Source organism: Entelurus aequoreus, linkage group LG04 (assembly GCF_033978785.1).
Source record: "Entelurus aequoreus isolate RoL-2023_Sb linkage group LG04, RoL_Eaeq_v1.1, whole genome shotgun sequence".
Classification (NCBI taxonomy): Eukaryota; Metazoa; Chordata; class Actinopteri; order Syngnathiformes; family Syngnathidae; genus Entelurus; species Entelurus aequoreus.
The window spans coordinates 65094437-65114932 of record NC_084734.1 but is presented as its reverse complement, the minus strand read 5'-3'; the positions used below and the strand labels follow the sequence as shown (position 1 = coordinate 65114932).

The window sequence follows — 20496 nt, the reverse complement described above, 5'->3', positions numbered from 1 at the left end:
CCCATGCAGCCCTAACTCTTCTGGTCTACATTATACACCCCCCGCTACCACCAAATCCCCACACACATCAAACCCCCCCCCCCCCCCCTCTCCGTGCGTTGGTTGAGCGGAAGAGTTAGGGCTGCATGGGATTCTGGGTATTGGTACCGTCAGTGTAAGATGTGTGGCTGCTGAGGTAGTACGCCTTGCTGTCACTTACGTGAGCAAGCTGAAATTGCATTCTACGTGTGGTCGAGCAGGTACACTGTTAGGGCAGACTGTAGAGGGCGCCAAATGCAGTGTCATCACGCTCTGATATTCGGGAGTCTCCCGGGAAAAATGAGAGGGTTGGCAATGGCAAGTATGACGCTATCAAGCGCCATTCATTCAAAACTCGCGGGCTGCACTAACATCAAATTTCCACATTAAAGTGCGTGCCGGTGCGTGTGTCAAAGACCCCTGGTTAACATAGCACAAAGCATTTAAGCTTTGTATGCAGTGTTTTTCATTTTAAATTTTAAAAAATTTTTTGTGGCTCCCATTACTTTCTTTAATTTGTGAAACTTGCCAAAATGGCTCTTTGAGTGGTAAAGGTTGCCGACCCCTGCCCTATGTCTAGCATTAAAAGATAACAGTTGCGGCTGCTAGGCTTTGACAAGAACAAGAAATTGTTATCATATTACGCCTGCACTTGCAACCTGTGTACTTAGGATGCGACTTTAAGGTTTTACTACTGGCGTATAAAATATTAAACTGTCTAGCTCCATCCTATCTTGTTGATTGTATTGTACCATATGTTCCGGCCAGAAATCTGCGTTCAAAGAACTCCGGCTTATTAGTGATTCCCAGAGGTCCAAAAAAGTCTGCGGGCTTTAGAGCGTTTTCTATTCGGGCTCCAGTACTCTGGAATGCCCTGCCGGTAATAGTTAGAGATGCTACCACAGTAGAAGCATTTAAGTCCCGTCTTAAAATTCATTTGTATACTCTAGCCTTTAAATAGACCCCTTTTTAGATCAATTGATCTGCTCTCTCTCTTTTCTGCTCTGCCCCCCTCTCTTGCGTGGAGAGGTTATCAGGTGACCATGGATCAGCCTCCACGAATTAGGCGCTAGCTGTTCAAGGTCGGGACCCAGAATGGACCACTCCTCTTTGCATCAGTTGGTGACGTGTCTGCGCTGCTGACTTGTCTCTATTCAGGATGATCCCCTGCTGGCCTCCCAATGGACTGGACTTTTACATGAAGTCGGGACCCAGGGTGGACTACTCCTTATGCATCAGTCAGTGATGTCTCTGTTCCCCGACGTGTTTACATGCAAGAGAATCCCCTGCTGGCCCCACTATGGACTGGACTCTCACATTATTAACCGTATCCACTCGGCATCCATTGCACCGGTCACCCAGGTCACATCTGCGGTCCTTTCCAAGGTTTCTCGTTGTTACCATTGGGTTTAGATTTTTCTTGCCCTGATGTGGGATCTGAGCCGAGGATGTCGTTGTGGCTTGTGCAGCCCTTTGAGACATTTGTGATTAAGGGCTATATAAGTAAACTTTGATTGATTGATTGATTGATTGATTGATTGATTGATTGATTGATTGATTGATATAGCTTGTTACTGCCCATAACTGTGTATAAGTTGGCCCACGTCTTTATGTTACAACGTTCTGTGTATGTGTCTGAGGCTAGCAGTTAGCACTTAGAGTCGCTGTAATGTCGTGAATAAAACAGCTCGTTAAGACGACAACTGGATCCCTTCTTTTATTGTTACATCGACACATGACACTGCATACCATGCTTTTGTTTTTGCTAGTCTTGTTTTAAAGTCAAACTCAATAGTATATAACACTACTTGTGTACATGTTGAATGGGGGGAGTCAAAAGCAAGACAATCGCTTCATTCCGAGACTATTAAATTTAGTCCCCCTCCACCACCAAAGTATAGCTGGCATCAAAGACATGCGCAGTAAGGATAATTTAAACCCGAATTTCGGAAGATGTGTTTTCATGCGCTACAATCCGAATGACTATTGGCATAAACCACCCGTCTAAATTGGAATAAACCACCCGTCTCGATTGGAATGAAATTTTGATCCGAATGTGTGTGATCGGGTCAGAATATTCTGAATGGCATGTTTAGATGTAGCATTTTTATTCCGGTTAGGCTTTTAATCTGATTAAATGTGTCTATATGCACATAGTTAATGATGGAATGTACAAAAACAACAAAGATTTCTCAAATCGTGCTTTTTCTTCTCTCTACACTTCCGGTCTCTACTCAGCTTTGCTGGGTTACGTAAGTTACAGGACACAATGATAATCAGTGTTGGGACTAACTATTACTGTAACGCCGTTAGTTTCGGCGGTAACTAGTAATCTAACGCGTTATTTTTTATTTTTCAGTAACTCAGTTACCGTTACTACATGATGCGTTACTGCGTTATTTTACATTACTTTTAATGTAGTATATAGTGTGTTAGTGTCGTAGTTCTGATTCTTCTTGTGTCACAAACCGGAGAAGAGAGACGTGCGCTCTGTGTGTGTGTGTGGGGAGAGACAGAAGGGGGGCATGTCTGATCATGGCGGAGCTGCAGTCGAGTTTGTTGGAGATATTTTCACTACTATTCTTTTGTCGAGCACAAAGAAAATAACATTTTAGCTAAATGTAAATTGTGCTTTGGATCAAAGATCTCATCTGCTGACCAAAACACCAATTCAAATCTGCTGAGTGCTGCAACAAGCTACATAAGCAACATGCTTCGACGTAGCTAGTAAAGAGAGACAGAGACAACTCTGATGCCACTTTACCTCCACCACTTAAGGATTAACTCTGCCTCTGTTCATCATTCAGCACTGAAGGTACACACTCTGTCAGTCAATGTTCCCTCTGATTGTTCATGTGTGAGCAAACGCAAAAAGTCCGTGAGCATTGAGTGGAGGCCATGTGAGCAACATCAGACATGCACACTGTGGCTACACCAGCAGCACACCTGTCCAGAACCTGACTAAACAACAACTTACATATCCATCCATTTTATACCGCTTGTCCCTTTCGGGGTCGCTGGAGCCTATCTCAGCTGCATTCTGGCGGAAGGCGGTGTACACCCTGGACAAGTCCCATGCACCTCATCGCAGGGCCAACACAGATAGACATACAACATTCTCTTATTATTATAATCAAATGACAGCAGTCATTTCCTTTTCTAACATAAGTGTTTAGGCCCACTTACAATGACAATAACAACAAATATTGTTTTTCATGAACTGTGTACTTGTATTGTTTGTCTGGGTGGAGGTCCTGCTTTGGAAATAATTTGTAGCCCTTTCAGACATTGCATTTAGTTCCCATTAAAACATTCACATGTTGCACAATGAGATGTAAGCAGGGGATCATGTGTACATTCCTGCAACTTCCTGTTTGTAAAAAATATATTTTTATGAGTATTTATTTAATATACTAATAGCATTTCATGATTAATATTTATAAATTAAGATTCCTAATAAATGACACTAGAATAAGCACACATTTGATTGGTAAATCATAGTGTAAGGACCTGGAATGACACTTTATGTGTGGTGTTGGAGTTGTCCGACTTTTTGTGTGGCTGTAAACGCATCACTGGCTAAGTGCCATATGTGCATGTGTTGGCGCAAGTGAGAAAGAGCGAGCGGCTGCTGTTGATCTAACAAAGTTGCTTTTGGTCTGGTTTGTACTGCAGAAAATGACCACTTTTGCTAGATATCATTTTTTTTACTAATGTTTTGGTGATGTGTTTTTGGCCGACAATATAGAGTTTTGCTCAGTAAAGTGATGGATGGAATTCATGTCCTCAAAGCGTCTCGACAGACGTTACAATATTTGAACAATGATGACGAAAACTGTTTTCTCTGTTGTGTCCGTGTCGTTTTGAAAATTGTTATGCGCTTATTTTTTTATTTGATTTTGTGCGTGGCATAGATTTGCCGTGCGCAGAGGACGATTGAGCAGTGCGCAATTGCACAGGCGCGCACCTTAGAGGGAACGTTGCTGTCAATTCTCTTATATACTCTTTCATCCTATACTTCTAGAGTGTTTGACTATCACATCACTCTAAATGTATAGACTATAAAGTTCCCAAACATAAAGAGGGATGCTAGTGGGCCAGGCCAATCTTTCCTGATCTCTAAACTAAAACTGGGGAAATGTGTAGAGTGTTCTGAGCTTCAGACATGATTTTGTGTCAGAATTATTTGAGGAAAAAATGCCTGGTTAGGCTTTGTGTATGTAAAAATAAAGTTAAAGTACTTATTTGGTTTACAGCTATGTTGTTATTATGCTGTTTGTTACTTATGTATGTTATGTTGCAGCTATTTAAAATAGTTTTGTCAATTTGTTCTGGCCAGAAACAAATTGGCCTTTGTAACATATCTTTGTGTGTTGTATGTAGACCACATTGCTTAGCAGAGTTCAGTGATGCAAATGCATGTCAAGTTGATCAACACATTGTATTATTCTGCAGTGCAATAACAGTACTGAAATGAAGGCTAAAGGGCATTAATGGGAGCTTTAAAAAAAAAAGAAGAAAAAAATAAGTAACTAAATACTTACTTTTCAAAGTAACGCATTACTTTTTGGTGTAAGTAACTGAGTTAGTAACTGAGTTACTTTTGAAATGAAGTAACTAGTAACTATAACTAGTTACTGGTTTTCAGTAACTAACCCAACACTGAGGATAATACAATATACCAAACATATATATGTGTTCATATACAGATCCTGTTACACGTACAGACATAGTACAGTTACATTTTTAAATAACTATAATATACACATCCAAATGCAAAATGACTGACCTCATCAGCGCCAGCAACAATTAGTATTTTAACAGTTTGCAAATGAATTAGGTTTACACAGAGGGATTATTAATAGCTGCAAATTCTAGGCACCTTTTGAAACAAAACCAAGAACAAAAGAGCACCCAAAAGAGTAGACATCAGTCATAAGTAGAAAAAGCTTTTGGAAACATTTCAATGACTAATTGGATCTGGGTTTTTTTATAGTATGGAGGGATTTCAACTAAAGTATCTGTGGATATAGTCATAAATAAAATTAGATCAAGTTATGTTCATTTTTGGTATTCGGATGATGGCAAAGCATGAGACTTGAGCGACTTTTTTTTTTTTCAACCGACAGCATAACCAAAACTATGTTTTTGTTCAAGTCACAAGTCTTATTAGGCCATTTGCACTGAATATTAGTTTCATGTGGGGTGTCAATTATAACATTAAAATAGCACTTTTTAGCCTTTTGACTGCCACAAAAACCTCTTTGAGTTGCTAAATAAAGACAGTCCAATTTATTTGAATGTGTTTACTTGTTTTACCTTCTGGGTGGTTACAGTTTATCTGCATATCTGCAGTATGTTCTTACTCTGCACTGTAATTTCATTGTTTGTAGTATTAAGTCTTTGGAAAGCATGTTGTTTTCCTAGATTATAAAGTGAAAATATATTATTTAGTGGTTCTTTCAAGGAGTAACCCTTTGATTTTTTGATTTTGTATGTGTTTTCATGTGTCTAGGGGGAGGATATCTTGGACAGAAGCTCAGAGCTCATCTACACTGGGGAGCTGTCATGGATCTATCAGCCATATGGGCGCAGCCAGCAGCGAGTCTTCTTCCTCTTTGATCACCAGCTGGTTCTCTGTAAGAAGGTAGAATGTCTCTCACTTTGTTCACTTTTTTCCTTTTATTTGGATTCCTGTTTGCTTGAGAACAAGCTGATAAGGGAGAACACAAACCTAACCGGCTCATTGGTACTTGTGTATCCCATGGTGACGACGGAGATGCTTGAAGGCAATGCAACGTGCTACTCAGGCTAGAAATATTATAGATTACGAAATGCCAAATGCACGAGCCATCGGTGAAGATCTGTTAAAATACTCAGCACATTTCCCAAAATGGAGCTGCAATAGTTGGTTAGGGCTTGGATGCACTAAGGCTGTGCGCCGCTGTCAGACTGATGTTCACGGTCGGATACACTCAAGTATAGGTACACACAGGCGCAGGCACAAATGCAGAGAGACACTTGCACAAACTGCCTCACAAAGGCAGAAGAAACACATCCTCACATGCAATCAAATGAGAACCTAAAACAATTGTCCCACCATTTACACAAAAACCACCACATTTTGTACATGTGTGATCCTTCCTTGATCTCATTTGCCCTCATTCTATCACCACAAGTCATCTCTGGTTCCAATGATCAAGTTCAGTATGTGTGCGGATCACAGTTTTTGTATCACCACTGAAAAAAAGCCCCAAGGATATGCTATGTTACATATTTTGTCCTTTTTTTCCCATTAAGAATTTTTTTCTACACTTCCTCACCTTCCTGAATCTAACATGTAAGGGCATCCCCGGGGCCACATTAGACCTTCATCTTTTCCTCTTGTATTGTTCTTATCAGTACAAAGATGCAGATTTCTCTCTGTATGCTCATTAAAAGTTATGATTCTTTTTACCCTCGCTGACCTCACTGTGTGACTGGATGTTGTTTAGTCCTAAGGCAATAGTGTGAGGAGATGATTTTATGCGGACAGTACATGGAAGTAAATAAAGTTATGTGAGCTGAGGTTATTTGCGATGGATGCTGAATGACTTCATGGTCTAATTTGCTTAATTGACCATGACGCAAAACTCAGTGTTTGTGTGTGGACGGGTAAAACAGAGATTTTGGGCTTGTATCATAATATGAAAAATTATTTTGCTTTTAAAAAAATAAAAGAGATTCACATACAAATCCCGGCATTCAATCGATCGCAACTGGACTCTTTGGTTTGTCTTAGAAAATGTTTTGTCTCTCATCTGAGTAAGCTTCATTAGTTCATGCTCATAGCCTTAGATTGGTCAGATCTAGTCTTGGACTTAGGTTGGTCAGATCTAGTCGAGCGGCTAGTGTTAAAACCCCAAATATTTATACTCCAAAACCAGGAGGGTGTGCCTGGGTAAGGATGGCTTCGCCCTATTGTAGTGAGAAAAACAACTATTAAAGCCAACGATATTCGAAGTGTAATTTCCCCTCGTTATCATTGAGGTATTGTGTGGCAGAACAATCGCGTATAAATCTGACAACAGTATAAACATTTGGGGTTTTGCCAACAGCCGCTAGACTAGATCTGACCATTCTAAATGTGTGAGCATGAACTGATAAAGCCTACTCGGATGAGAGGCGAAAGGTTTTCTAAGACAAACCAAACAGCCCAGCCCAGATCGATTGAATGCCCTGATATTACAATGACCTGGATGAATGACATTTATAGACATCCAAATCATGATTCTAAATTATTCAGATTCTAAAAACGATTCACAATTTTCCAGAATTCATTAAATGTATTTATTGTTTCTTCTTAAGAATATATTTTTTAATTAAGTTTTTTAGTCCTTCTCTACATTTACTTGCTACAGCTAAGAGGTGCTTTTGTAACCTGTTTTGAAAAGGTTTTATTATAATTTTTCCACAATTAATATATTGCAAGAATTGGTGTGAATGGAGAATCGATTTTAAATCCAATCCTCACTCCAAGAATCGGAATCAAGTCAAATCGTGTGTTGTAAGATTCACATCCCTATTTTTAAACAACAAAACTACAGTTGTACGGTATACCGGTACTAATAAAGTACTGCGGTACTAATGAATTAAACACAGTACTATACTGCCTCTGAAAAGTACCGAACATGATGGTACGCCGTTGTGACATTGCTGGTTTAACGAGCAGAGGAGCATTTTAGGCAACGCACACACAGAGTATTTACAAGCAGAAACAGTGTAAAGACAGGAAAGGGAGAATGGATGCATTTTGGCTTAAAAACTTAACGATAAAGGTGAAGCTGCAAAACTGAAGCGCCGCTCAGTGAGAGGTGCTTTATACATGGCTAGCTAGCTAGCAGCTAACAACTACCAGCAGTCAGCAGTGTTTTAGCTACGTCTAAATCACTAATCCTTGCCTCTATGGCGACAAATAAACTACGTTTCTTACAAGTATCATCCCTGCAGGATGAAGAATAGCTAAACATGCTTCACTACACACCATAGGAGGACACATTACCTAACCGCTAACAGCAAGCTAGCACTCCTGAATATAAACAAATGCCGAGTGTGGATCTATTCTACACAGACTGTAATGATACCAAGTACAAGACCTGTATAAAGTCAATACTAGAATGATTAAATTGATATATTTTTTATTATCACAAAATATTTTTTCATTTTCTATTGTTTACAGACTGAGGAAATATGTTCCTGGACACAGAAAAGCTGTAATTCTGACCAATGTATGATGCTGTAACTACTTTGTATTGGATTGATATAAAAATGTGTAGTATCACCCAAAACTTATGTAAAGTATCCACACAACAGAAGAGTAAGTGTTTTCTACATTTTAACAGATGTGTAGATAAAAAATGTTAAATAAAACAGAAAGTAAATAGGTATTAATAGTATATGAACAAGTAGATAAATATTCCATCCGTGTTCTACCGCTTGTCCCTCATCATTATGACAAAATAATGCAATATGTTACTGCATACTTGTGCAGCCAAATTAGGAGCCTTTTTAACCTGTTTGCTTACTTACTACTAAAAGAGAAGTTGTCTAGTATGTTCACTATGTTATTTAATGTCACAATTGTTATTTGATTGCAGTAAGAATTGTATGTTCAATGTATCATAAAATGTTACGTTAAAAAAAAAAGCCAATAATGATATTTTTTGTGTTTCCCTTTATTTTGAAAAGTATCGAAAAATATCGAAATGTATCGAAATACATTTTGGTACCGGTACCGAAATACATTTTGGTACCGTTACCAAAATATTGGTATCGGGACAACCCTTGAACATGAACTTATTGACTTGCTGGTTGGTTCCTGTTGCATCTTATAATGCTCACTGCTGATTTTAAAAAAATTCCCCATGTTTTCTGGTCTCCATGTACGTGTGCACTGATTCGAAAGATAATGTACACATCATTTGTTTGTTTCTTAGCAGAATGACAATACCAATTACTGTAAGGAGTTGGAATAACGTACTAAACAGTCCCATGTTTTGGTGAGCAAGGGGAAACACACCAAATCTAAAAATTAATTTAAAAAAACAACATTAAGTGTTTCTGTGGTGGTCCAAAATGAATTGTGTCGGCCCGCTACAAATAAATGACTCTACAGTAAATCGCGGTCAATGTTATTATTATTAATTCACAAAGGTAGAAGCAAACAAGTCAGAGAAATTGGCATCCCACTATGTGCAAATGGGGTGTTAGTATAGCTGTGTTGCAGATGGAAAGGGTTACATAAGACAGACTGTTGGATATGAACAGAATGTGGCTTAGTGACACCTCAGGGATTAAAATTACACACACTACATACCGACACTAAACATTAACATCTTTCTGTGCATCCTTCCAGGATCTGATACGAAGGGACATACTTTACTATAAGGGTCGCATTGACATGGATCGCTACGAGGTGCGGGACGCTATCGATGGCAGAGACGATGATTTCAACGTAAGTGTGAAGAACGCCTTCAAATTGTGCAACAAAGACAGCGACGAGATCCACATCTTTCTGGCCAAGAAGCCTGAGGAGAAGATCCGCTGGCTCAGGGCTTTCCATGAGGAGCGGAAGATGGTGCAGGAGGATGAGAAAATCGGTTAGTTTTACTTTTGGAAAGCATTTGAGTTATCCACAATGGGAAGTATAGATCCAGTCGGTTACTGTATGCTACGAGGGAATTTGCAGCAAAACACAACTATAAAATGTTTATAGACCGAGTTGCTTATTATTTAAAATGTTATTCTTGGCATCAGTGTGGAGTGCATTGTGTATTTTTACATCTTCAATGTGTAATTATCATTATAAATGTTAATTCAAAATTGATTGCTGTTCAATAATTTGTGTGAATACTAAGAGACACGTGTTTACCTTCTACACTATTGATCAAGTTATTCTGATTATTTTTGTTATGCTTCTTAACTGCCATTAGAGATGATCATTTAGGATGATTGGGCTCAAACTTTTTAAGCCCAAATCTATTTCAGAGGAACAAGCGCTGACAAAAAGATGTATTTTTGTGACAATTTTACTTTGCGATGATACATGTACAATGGTCAGTTTTTGTCAGAAATACATTCCAAAAGGTCAGACATTGCGAGAACCTTTGTCCCATTAAAAAAATATATAAATCCAATTATTCCGTAACAAAAACCCCAAAATATTACAAACTATTGTTGGCAAAGATAGCGATGAGCAGAGAAGGAGGTGGGGAGGGAAGAGTACTTTCTTAAATCCAATAATGTTTCTCACCTTCTTTATAATTGTGCTATCACCCGCAATTTATTTGGCTTCTTGGTGTCTTATTCTGTAAACGTACTCAATAAATCAAAAGCACAGTGACTGAGCATTCGATTTTGCGGAATGATACGCAGGCAAAAAGACTAGGTTATTAGGCACAATTTTTGGCTGTACAATAACCGAGACGGCATACAAAAACCAGAGCAAGCTTTTGGCGAGAATTGTAGTCGAAAACCGAACCATCCAAAAAAAGGTGGCTTACAAAAACCGATGTACCATTGTACTGTATACAGTATAGAGTGCAATTCATCAGCCCGTGTTGTATTCTACATTTTATTTATTCATTTGGCATTTCAAGCCGGTGACTGTGTCTCTCAGTAATCACAGGGAATAATTGCAACCTCTTCTTTCTTATGCTGGTCTTATTTTACCGAACACACTGTGTTGTTCACTGTTTAGGTTTTGAGATCTCAGAGTACCAGAAGCGGCAGGCAGCCATGACAGTGAGAAAGGTGACCAAACAGAAAGGTGAGGCAACAAGAAGATACCAGGTGATTTCAACTTTCTTTTCCACGCTGCTGTACCCTGTCTTCTCATCGCTGTTTACTCTTCTTTCAACCTGTCTGCTTGTTTACTTTCATCACCTTTACTCAAACACACAAACATATCTTTTAGGAATGGTTGCACCGAGCAAGCTGCAAAAGTCAAGTATATGAAGATTTTCTGTAGTCTTTCATTTGCGTTAAGTGTTTGTCTGCTCGCATTAAGCTTACTCGCCACTTGTACTTGTTAAGCATCAATGAAAAGACAGAGGGCTGTTTGCATGGAGTATTGAGTTTAATAAGATGACACCAGTCTTCATGGCATCTGGATTCTGTCACACTTGTATGTGTCCATCACCTCTTTACATCTTTTATTATATCAACTGAGTTTTTTTTTCACTTGATTTCTAGATACAGTTATTTAACATTTAGTGTACATCAGCTTTTTTTGTGATTTTAGGAGGTATTTGTAGACTAGAGAGCAAGCTGATAAGGCCTAGATTAAGAGGGCAAAGTCAGTAAATCCAACATTCTAACACTTGTATCCTGTTCAGGGACATGGGGAGCTGGAATTTAATCCAGGTGATTTTGGGCAAAATGTAGACCGATCGCCAGTCAGTCACGGGGCACATGTAGACAAAAACGTATTTATAGTCGCATTTTGACACCATCACTGAGAATGGATCCAAAGCACGCTGCCTACCTGAAAGTCAGGGGAGTCAGAGTCATTTTTGGCATGCTGCAGGTTTTCATTGGCCCTTGGCATACACCGGAAATAAAATAAATTCATTCTAATGAGATAAATCATTGGATATTTCAGTAATTAGTTTTGTCTCTTTTAACACAAACCAACTTTGACAAAAGACCATAAACAAATGTCCACTGCAGAGGACACTGGTTCTCTTGAGGTTAAATTGACTGACAATGGATTGGTTTTGACACATTTAATATACAACGGGCTTGATCTACTAAAATCCCCCAAAAAAGTACAAATTGTGTGTACTATAAGTGCGTGTGTTGTTTGTGTACAAGTGATAACAAGTGCAAAAGTGGTGCAGACTGCCCTATTTAAATGTGGTTTGTCCTTGTATACCAACTGTCACCATGGAGACACTCATTTCCCTCAGCATATGGGGTGTCATGTTTTCCAACCTACAGCGTTCCGTCATGTTGTTGACATGCAGCACACAAATATAATCTGCATCACCCTTTCTGAGCTGTATTTAATCGTGATTTAGACAATAGAACCTACTTTTAACACGCTGAATTTGTGCTGTAAGAGGCCCTGGAGTGATCCAGTCGCAGGAGAATGCATATTGCAAGAAGTTTTTTCATGTAGAGATATATCATTATAATGTACAGTATCTCCTATATGAAAAAAAACAGAAATTGGAAAAAAAAAAACGGCAGCAGACAAAAAATTGTCAGTGTTATTTTTCTCCGTCAGAGCAAGTGCCCCATTTATAGGGTCAAAAGCCAGACATTTGTCAGCTCCCTACCAGTACACACTCTGTGACTTTTTCATTTCAATATAATGGAACGAAAAGTATAATCCTCTGATTGTCTCCAGTTGCGTCACAACTAACTCAGTGAAGAAAAAAACAAACATGTCAAAGACATTTATCAAGATGCTAGCAATCGAGCGCCAAGCAGTCAGCACAAACACGAGGCCCACATGTCACAAATGCTGGTGTCATCCTTTCCGTTTTAGCCATTTTGATGTTAGGCTAGATGTCATGTTAGATTTACCATGACCGATGTTTTCGGTATTGCCATGCTAAGCATGAACATCCATTAAAGTGTGTATTAACCAATGACCACTTCTGAATGTTCTCTCTGATGTTAGGACCCCTGTAGATGTCTGTCACAAGTAAAAGTGTATGTGCTGTATGTGTACATGGCTGGCACAAGGTGAAGTACTCTCTTGAATTTCAGATTCATTTATAGATTTCATCTTGAGAAAGAGGGCCATGTTGTATGGACATGGTTTGAAAATGATAAAGGTATATGCACAAGAGTTCTCCTGAGAGCTAGCACAATGAGATGCCATGGCAACTGCTAAAACAGCATTGTGAGGTGTTGTCATTGGAGCATGCAGTCTCTGTTCAATGTGCTGATAAGCATTATCAGCACTATCTCAGATCAACACTAGTAGTCTAGCACAAATAGATACCAGCCCGCTCACTGTTAAAACAGTGTTTGGCAAAACACCTGGAACATAACACATCCCATCGTTTTTGCGTGTGGGCTTTTTTTAGATGCCATGGCAACTTTGGAATCTTTCATCTGCAAATGGACTAGTTTGTTACCCGAGCATACTTGTGACGCTTGTAGACTGTAGTTTAATGACATAGGCTGTAGTTAGATGCATACTACCAGCTTTCTGTTGGCTTTATTTTCCTAAAGCTTGTGTTTCTCAAGTGTTGGGGATGCTATTCAAACAAGTGTGCTATCAACAAACAAGTCTCTTGTCCAAAAGCCTGGTTGCACAGTGTATCAGATGTTATGTGTTGCTTCTCTTGTTTGCTTCAGACAGACTTTGATTGAATAGCATCTTTATCTTTAGTCTCCCTTGTGTCATCACTTCTGCTGAATTGCACTTGCCATCCTCTTCAGCCGTAATCATACGATCATATTTCAGGTTTAATATGCAGGAATGTTAGCGTTCTGAATGTGTGCAGCATGAATGGATGTTTTGTTGTCGAGCAATTCAGTGACAATACTGACAATTGTTTGTTCTTTGCTTTTTTTCTTTTTGCTTGGCGCCCCCGTGTTCCCCCTGGTATTCCTCTCTTGCTTTTCTGCACCTGCTGATTTCCTAGGTGTAAACAGGTGCACACCGCCCTCATACCCGCCCCCGCAGGACCCCCTCAGTGCGGGGCAGTATGAGGTAACGGAGGACATGGCACAAGGAGACGTTTTTGAATTCAGTCAATCCAAAAGAGGCCAGGCTCCTTTCTGGCAAAATTTTAGTAGATTAGCTCCATTTAAGAAATAGAGACTCTTCTGAAGGACCAGCTATTTTTTTTTCCTAGTCGCACTAAACACTGGATGATCACGTCCCACTATGAAGAAAATACAAAAACACACTTACTCAAGAGACTTTCAAAGTTAAGGACCAATATTATAGGGAGTGGTTGAAAGCAGCAAGGGGACTGAATATTTTAATAGAATTGTGGGGAAAGATGAATTGTATGTTTAAAACATGTTTAGTTATTAACCATCACAAAGGTTCTCCCTCAACACTCCTCATCATACCCATCTGAATGTCCTGGAGTTTATTGAGATTGTTGTATTTTATCCTCTAAAAATCCATCTTGTGGAGGAGACAAGGTTGTAGTATGATTGTGAGATATTTGCTGTGCTGCTATGTGAGATTGCTTGATGCATTCTTGTGAATGTGAGTCCAAATAACAATAGGCCTTGGCCATTGGCGGAGGCGTCTGACGGAAACGCAAAGCTCGACTGTTGGCCGTCGCTAATCACTGACCATCCACGACAACTCACATCTGCTTCTTGGTCAACGAGTAGCCCTCTAGTCCCAATGTCTTCATCCTGGCATCTTCTTTATCTCTCTGCCCACCTGCTCCACCTCTATGAGTCAGAGGAAGCATCTCGTTCCTTCAGAAAGCTGCCACCAGCCATGATAGGGCGACTCCGGGAGCAAATCGATAGCGGGAACGTCAATAGAGTATTTTTTTTACATTATTCCACCAAGCAGTTTTGACAGGGTATTCATATCCCATCACATGGAGGGTCGAAGGCCGTGGGTTGTGGAGAGCTTGCCGCTCAGATGAACCTGCTGGGAGCAGGAGATAGGCAGGCTATGCTCCAGCCGCCTAGTGCCAGAGCCCCTCCCCTCTCTCCCCAGAGACCACCCCTGTAGCACTGTGCTGGCAGCTCAGAAACTGTTTGGAAAGAGCATGGCCCACCTCCAGAAATACTAGTAGTGAGGTTGATTTTTGAAAAAAAACTTTTTCTTTTTGTATTGCTCACACTGAAAAAGGTAACAGATTTAATTTGGAAGAGTGATGAACGCAGGAAGTAATGAGACGAAAGGTAGATGCGAAGAAGTATCAAACTTCCTGAGGTTAGGAAGTATTGGTGCACTGCAGTGTATGGAAGTGCAATATGACAGTATAGGAAGGCACAACGATAAAAATCATGTGTAGCATGCAGAGATGCTTACAGATTGCAGCTTCAAACCTTGGCACTTCCCCCCTCCATCATGTTGTGTATTCAGATCTGATCCATGTTTTGGCACGGAGCTCCACACTGTTAAGTGAATTACCGAAGATGACAGCCTGATCAGATGGATTTGTTTACCCAACAACGAATGAGGGAGAGACATGAAAACGAGATCTTCTTGTGGAAGCTTTGGTCGTGTTCTTAGCTACAGCTGGAATGTACGCCAAATTTTGAGCAGACACGTTTCACGTTGGATTAAAAGGACCAGTGTCGTGGCTTTATCGTACTTCACTATTTAATAAGAAAGAGTTCTGTATGTTCTTTGTTTGCCTTGAAACCTTTCAACTTCCTGGGACGGATGTTATTTGTATGCTGTCCAATCTGTTTTATTTCAGTGAAGAAAGTTGGTGTCTGTGGAGAAGGCTCCTAGTCAGATTGTTCTGGAAGACAATTCCCTTGGCCAACAACATACGGTTCCCCGACCATGATAACCTCAGGTCCAGTGCTGCGCCCACCTCACCTCCCTTGCCTCCTTCCTGTTCCACACGCAGATGCAAACGCACATACACAGACACAGCTACACAATCATGCGCACTTACTGGCCCGTTGTGCTGCGGAGAAGAGAGATGCTATCTAACAGTGCCTTCCAGCATTCCACTAGTGATTATCTATTCAGTTTCACAGGCAGATTTGAATTCGTCACATATTTTCCCTTCAGCGTGGGACTTGCAACAGTCTCACCCTTTCTCTCTCATACTGGGAATTCTTGCTTTGCCAGTGCACGAGATCCACCCGGACAAAGATATTTTCCACATACTGTGCACAAACACTTATGTTACTATACACACTTGCATAGCTGTAATCCTCTTGCACAAATATAAGTTATTCTTATGTTAAAAATGTTTAGGCATAAGGTTGCTTTATTGTTGAAAGATAATTACTTTGGATTATATCGTAGAAATCATTAGTTTTTCTTAGTGGAGGTAGAATATACTGTTCAAAGACTATTATAGCAGTGAGTTAGGAATTCAATAAGAAAAAGTCATCTATTTTAACTTTATCAGTGACACAAATGTAAATACTGTATAAAGAACAGATCATATATTTGGATATTGGTATTTTGCGTTGGAGACGAATGTTGTTCCAGTTCTAGCGTACGGTAGAGCTCAGTACCCGGTAAATGCATGCTTGTGGCATCCAATACGTTGCATGAGACTTAAAACAACTCTTCACAGTTTGTTTAGTTTCTTTTCATTTCCGTTGTGAAGCCATCGCCGTCTCACTGAAAGGAGTCGCGGTCCACCTGTCTCCTGCTCGTGTCACGTTCACGCTCGTTGCTTTTGTTCTTCGTTCAAGTCCAGAAAAGGAGAGGGCATTGTCAGCTCTTGATAGGTCAAAGGCACTGGCATTCTCTTTACCCAAATATTTGAGAATTTTCTCAATTTGATTTCCTTTTTAAGTCACTGGCACAGCTCTTAACAGCTGGTTATTTATGGAATGCCAGTCACTGGAGTAAAACGGGTATCGTTTTTCTATGACAACCAAATAGGAGATAGCACTGATCATAGGTGTGTGTGTATCGATTTTTAGTTAAGCAGAAGAGCTGAGTACATGCGAACTCTGTGGGGATGTGCTAAAAATAACCCTAATCCTGCAGAATACTTCATTACAATTCATATCATGCTCTTGTTTCAAAATGAGATGCTCTGAAGTACAATGACTTAACAGTCAAGATTATTTTCCGAACTTGTATTTATTGAATTAGTAGCCAGTATTAGATGACATCGTTTTGGCTCAAACAATGTATATATTGGTTTTCTTGATCTGATATAGTTAACCCTGACCTTTTACTCGAGGCACAGAGGACGGCCTTCAGTGCTAATGAAAATGTGTTGGTTTTTTTTGCCGATTTTGTTTTCCAGTCATGTACCAAGACAGCCAAGTTAGCAAACTGAATGCATATGAGGTTGCTTGCACCCATTTTGTGTACACCAGCCACTCACTTGGAACATGGCAACATTGCCAATAGAGATCCAGGGTACCACATGGAGTCCAATGAGCCATATATGATGTGGTTTAAATGACAACAAGGTGAACAGAGAGTGGTGTCCCTCTTTTACAAACACACTATTCATTGTATGATACCATCTAGTACCTGCTCTGGCTTTTTGCCTACCACAGAAAATGAACTCACACTACCCAAATCCTTTCGTCGCCATATGCAAACATTTCACTTTTCTTTATTTTTTTGTAGGTTTTTTTTTTTTCTGTCATTTTGAGTTTGAATATTTGTTGTAGAAATGAAAAATAATGCCTATTCAATCCAGAAACTGTGAATGGGAGAGTGGAGATGTCAACTGTATGTACATTATATGTTTTGATGTAATCAGAAGCACTGGGAATATGTTGTACTTCGCTGTAAAAAAAATAAATAAATCCATATCTGATACAGCTGTACTTTTGTTGAAAATAAAACCTCTACAGATCGGTGCCGGGCTTCGATGTGTGAGTGAGTCCATTGCGTTAGATCTCCTGCCATGTGACAACATTTCCTAGAAAATGTGGTACTTTGGATACGTGATGGGAAACTCAATTCCTTTTACGGACTTGAGTTCTTATGAGTGAATCACAAAAGTGTTTCTGGTTTTCTATTGGTTATTCACAAAGTGCATATGCAGAAACTCCCACATGAGCAACAAAGTTCCCTGATTCTCCCACAACTCGAGTCTTTTGCAAGAATGGGAAAAAAACATTGCACTTCAACACATCAAACCTTATCAGCCACCTAAAACGCTAACATTGCTAGCCTACAAAGATATGTGCTGCTAAAGAAGGTGCCCTGAAGACAGCTGCAAAGAAAGATGTGCTAACCCAGTTATATCTACATTTAGAAAAACAGTCAATATAAATAAGTCACTCGTTTATCGGTATTGGCTTAAAAAGAATAAATATCGTGCATCCCCGGTTTTTCAGAATGTCATGTAACCAGTTTGATAGGTAAACAATTCAGACACTAAAAACCTAAGTTGAGGTCGATTATTCAGTGCTTCCAAAATAAAGTTACTATAAAACTGAAGAACACGAAGGTAGACACATTAAATAGACCTGAAGTGTACTTGCATGTAAGAAAGCATGTTCAGTCGTGGTGAACAGTGATACTGAATCAAGAAATGCAACCCGAAAGAAAAAGTCAGCACCTGCTCCACCATCTTGACTCTGACTTGATAGCCGTAACTACTATTAAAGACACCGAGGTCATGTCCTCTGTATTTTTTTAAGTGACAAGAAGAAAATGATATGACTGACTGCAAATATACTTTGTGTCGGACATCGTTTACGCTGTACATCACCTTGCTGTAGAGCATCCTCTCCCAATATACGATCTTTGGTTGAACCAGCCACAACTCCAGACAACAATGTAATACAGCGAAGTCCACTTTTACTCTAAACATCATCTTATCCGAAATGCGCTGTCAACATCACGTTAACATTAAATGATACTGATTAATTGATACTGCAGTAATTAATGTTAATTTCACCTGACAAAGCGCTTCATATGAAATCTTACCCCACATGTGTTCCTGGACACGTCATGTTCTGTCACTGATTAGAATAGAATATTAACAGACATTTCTTCCAGGACTTCTGGTAGCCCTGGTGACATTGTGGCCAAACAGCTAAATTTGTGTTTCATCTGACATCACATGGACAAAGATAAGACCTTCTGGAGGAAAGTTCTGTGGTCAGATGAAACAAAAATGTTGCTGTTTGGGCACAATACCCAGCAATATGTTTGGAGGAGAAAAGGTGAGGCCTTTCATCATCATCATCATCATTTCTTTTTATTCCTTTCATGAAAATGCATATATACAAGCCATATACAGTTGACACTTTCATTGTTTTTTTGTTTCTTATACATTTCCATGATCAGAAAGGAGCAGATGGAAGAATACTATTCTTATATTTATCTGCCCCCTTTTTAACACAAATTATTTTAGATGACTTTATCACTGTTCCCTCCACCAACACCCCAACTACAACATACTTTTAATTTTTGTTTAAGACACGTCCAATCAAAATCAAAAATCAGTTTGATATAATTCCAGTTGTCTCTTTTTGTAACTATTTTTAAATTCGAAGGCCTTTAATCCCAAGGACACCATTCCTACTGTCAAGCATGGTGGTGGTAGGGTTAACCATTCCTACTGTCAAGCATGGTGGTGGTAGGGTTATGCTCTGGGCCTGTTTTGCTGCCAATGGAACTGGTGCTTTACAGAGAGTAAATGGGACAATGAAAAAGGACGATTACCTCCAATTTTTTCAGGACAACCTAAAATCATCAGCCCGGAGGTTGGGTCTTGGGCGCAGTTGGGTGTTCCAATAGGACAATGACCCCAAACACACGTCAAAAGTGGTAAAGGAATGGCTAAATCAGGCAAGTCCATGTCAGAAAACCAACACATTTAGCTGAACTGCACCAATTTTGTCAAGAGGAGTGGTCAAAATTTCAACCAGAAGCTTGTGGATGGCTACCAAAAGCGCCTTATTGCAGTGAAACATGCCAAGGGACATGTCACCTAATATTAACATTGCTGTATGTATACTTTTGACCCAGCAGATTTGGTCACAGTTTCAGCAGACCCATAATAAATTCATAAAAGAACCAAACTTCATGAATGTTTTTTTTGACCAACATGTGCTCCAATCACTCTATCACAAAAAAATAAGAGTTGTAGAAATGATTGGAAACTCAAGACAGCCATGACATGATGTTCTTTACGAGTATATATATATATGTGGGCTCTGTACCGAGGATGTCGTTGTGGCTTGTACAGCCCTTTGAGACACTTGTGATTTAGGGCTATATAAATAAACATTGATTGATTGATTGATTGATTGATTGATTGATTGATTGATTGATATGTATATATATATATATATATATATATATATGTGTGTATATATATATATGTGTATATATATATATGTATATATATATATATATATATATATATATGTATATATATATATATATATGTATATATATATATATATATATATATATATATATATATATATATATATATATATATATATATATATATATATATATATATATATATATATATATATATTTCAATTACAGCAAGGTGGTCTTGCCGCTGGGCCTTAGGCCTGTCGCACCTCCACCGGTGCCTGTGGTGGACTGTCCATGGCAGGGACGTCCTCTTCCCTGAGGCAGGCCTAAACCTGACCGCATACCAGAAAAGGTTTTGCTGCAGGGTCTTCAGCTGGGGACCACCTCTCATTGATGTTTCGCCCCTTAGCCCAGAACATATCCCGGTGGCGGGGCAGTGAACAGGGACGTCTCCCTGACACCCCCTGCAGCAAAACCTACTTGGATGTTGCTCCCCAAGCCTTGTCGCGTCGTTTAATCCAGAGCCAGTGGCTAGATTTCTCTGCTACTTC

The 20496-nt window shown here is 39.5% G+C and overlaps 1 protein-coding gene across 14 annotated transcripts in view; it reads left to right on the top strand.

The window, feature by feature from the left end:
* LOC133648940 (rho guanine nucleotide exchange factor 9) overlaps positions 1-17476 on the top strand; it is a 93786-nt gene extending 76310 nt beyond the window's left edge. For 11 of the 14 annotated variants that reach the window (XM_062045510.1, XM_062045503.1, XM_062045508.1 and 8 more), the window contains 4 exons: positions 5534-5665; positions 9413-9656; positions 10757-10825; positions 13662-17476. In XM_062045510.1, the coding sequence (XP_061901494.1) occupies positions 5534-5665; positions 9413-9656; positions 10757-10825; positions 13662-13837 (621 nt within the window). In that variant the 3' untranslated portion in view covers positions 13838-17476. Of the gene's footprint in view, positions 1-5533; positions 5666-9412; positions 9657-10756; positions 10849-12774; positions 12843-13661 lie in introns of all 14 variants that reach the window. The other 3 variants (XR_009825950.1, XM_062045505.1, XM_062045506.1) reach the window with 3 other exon arrangements.
* The last annotated feature ends 3020 nt before the right edge of the window (positions 17477-20496 follow it).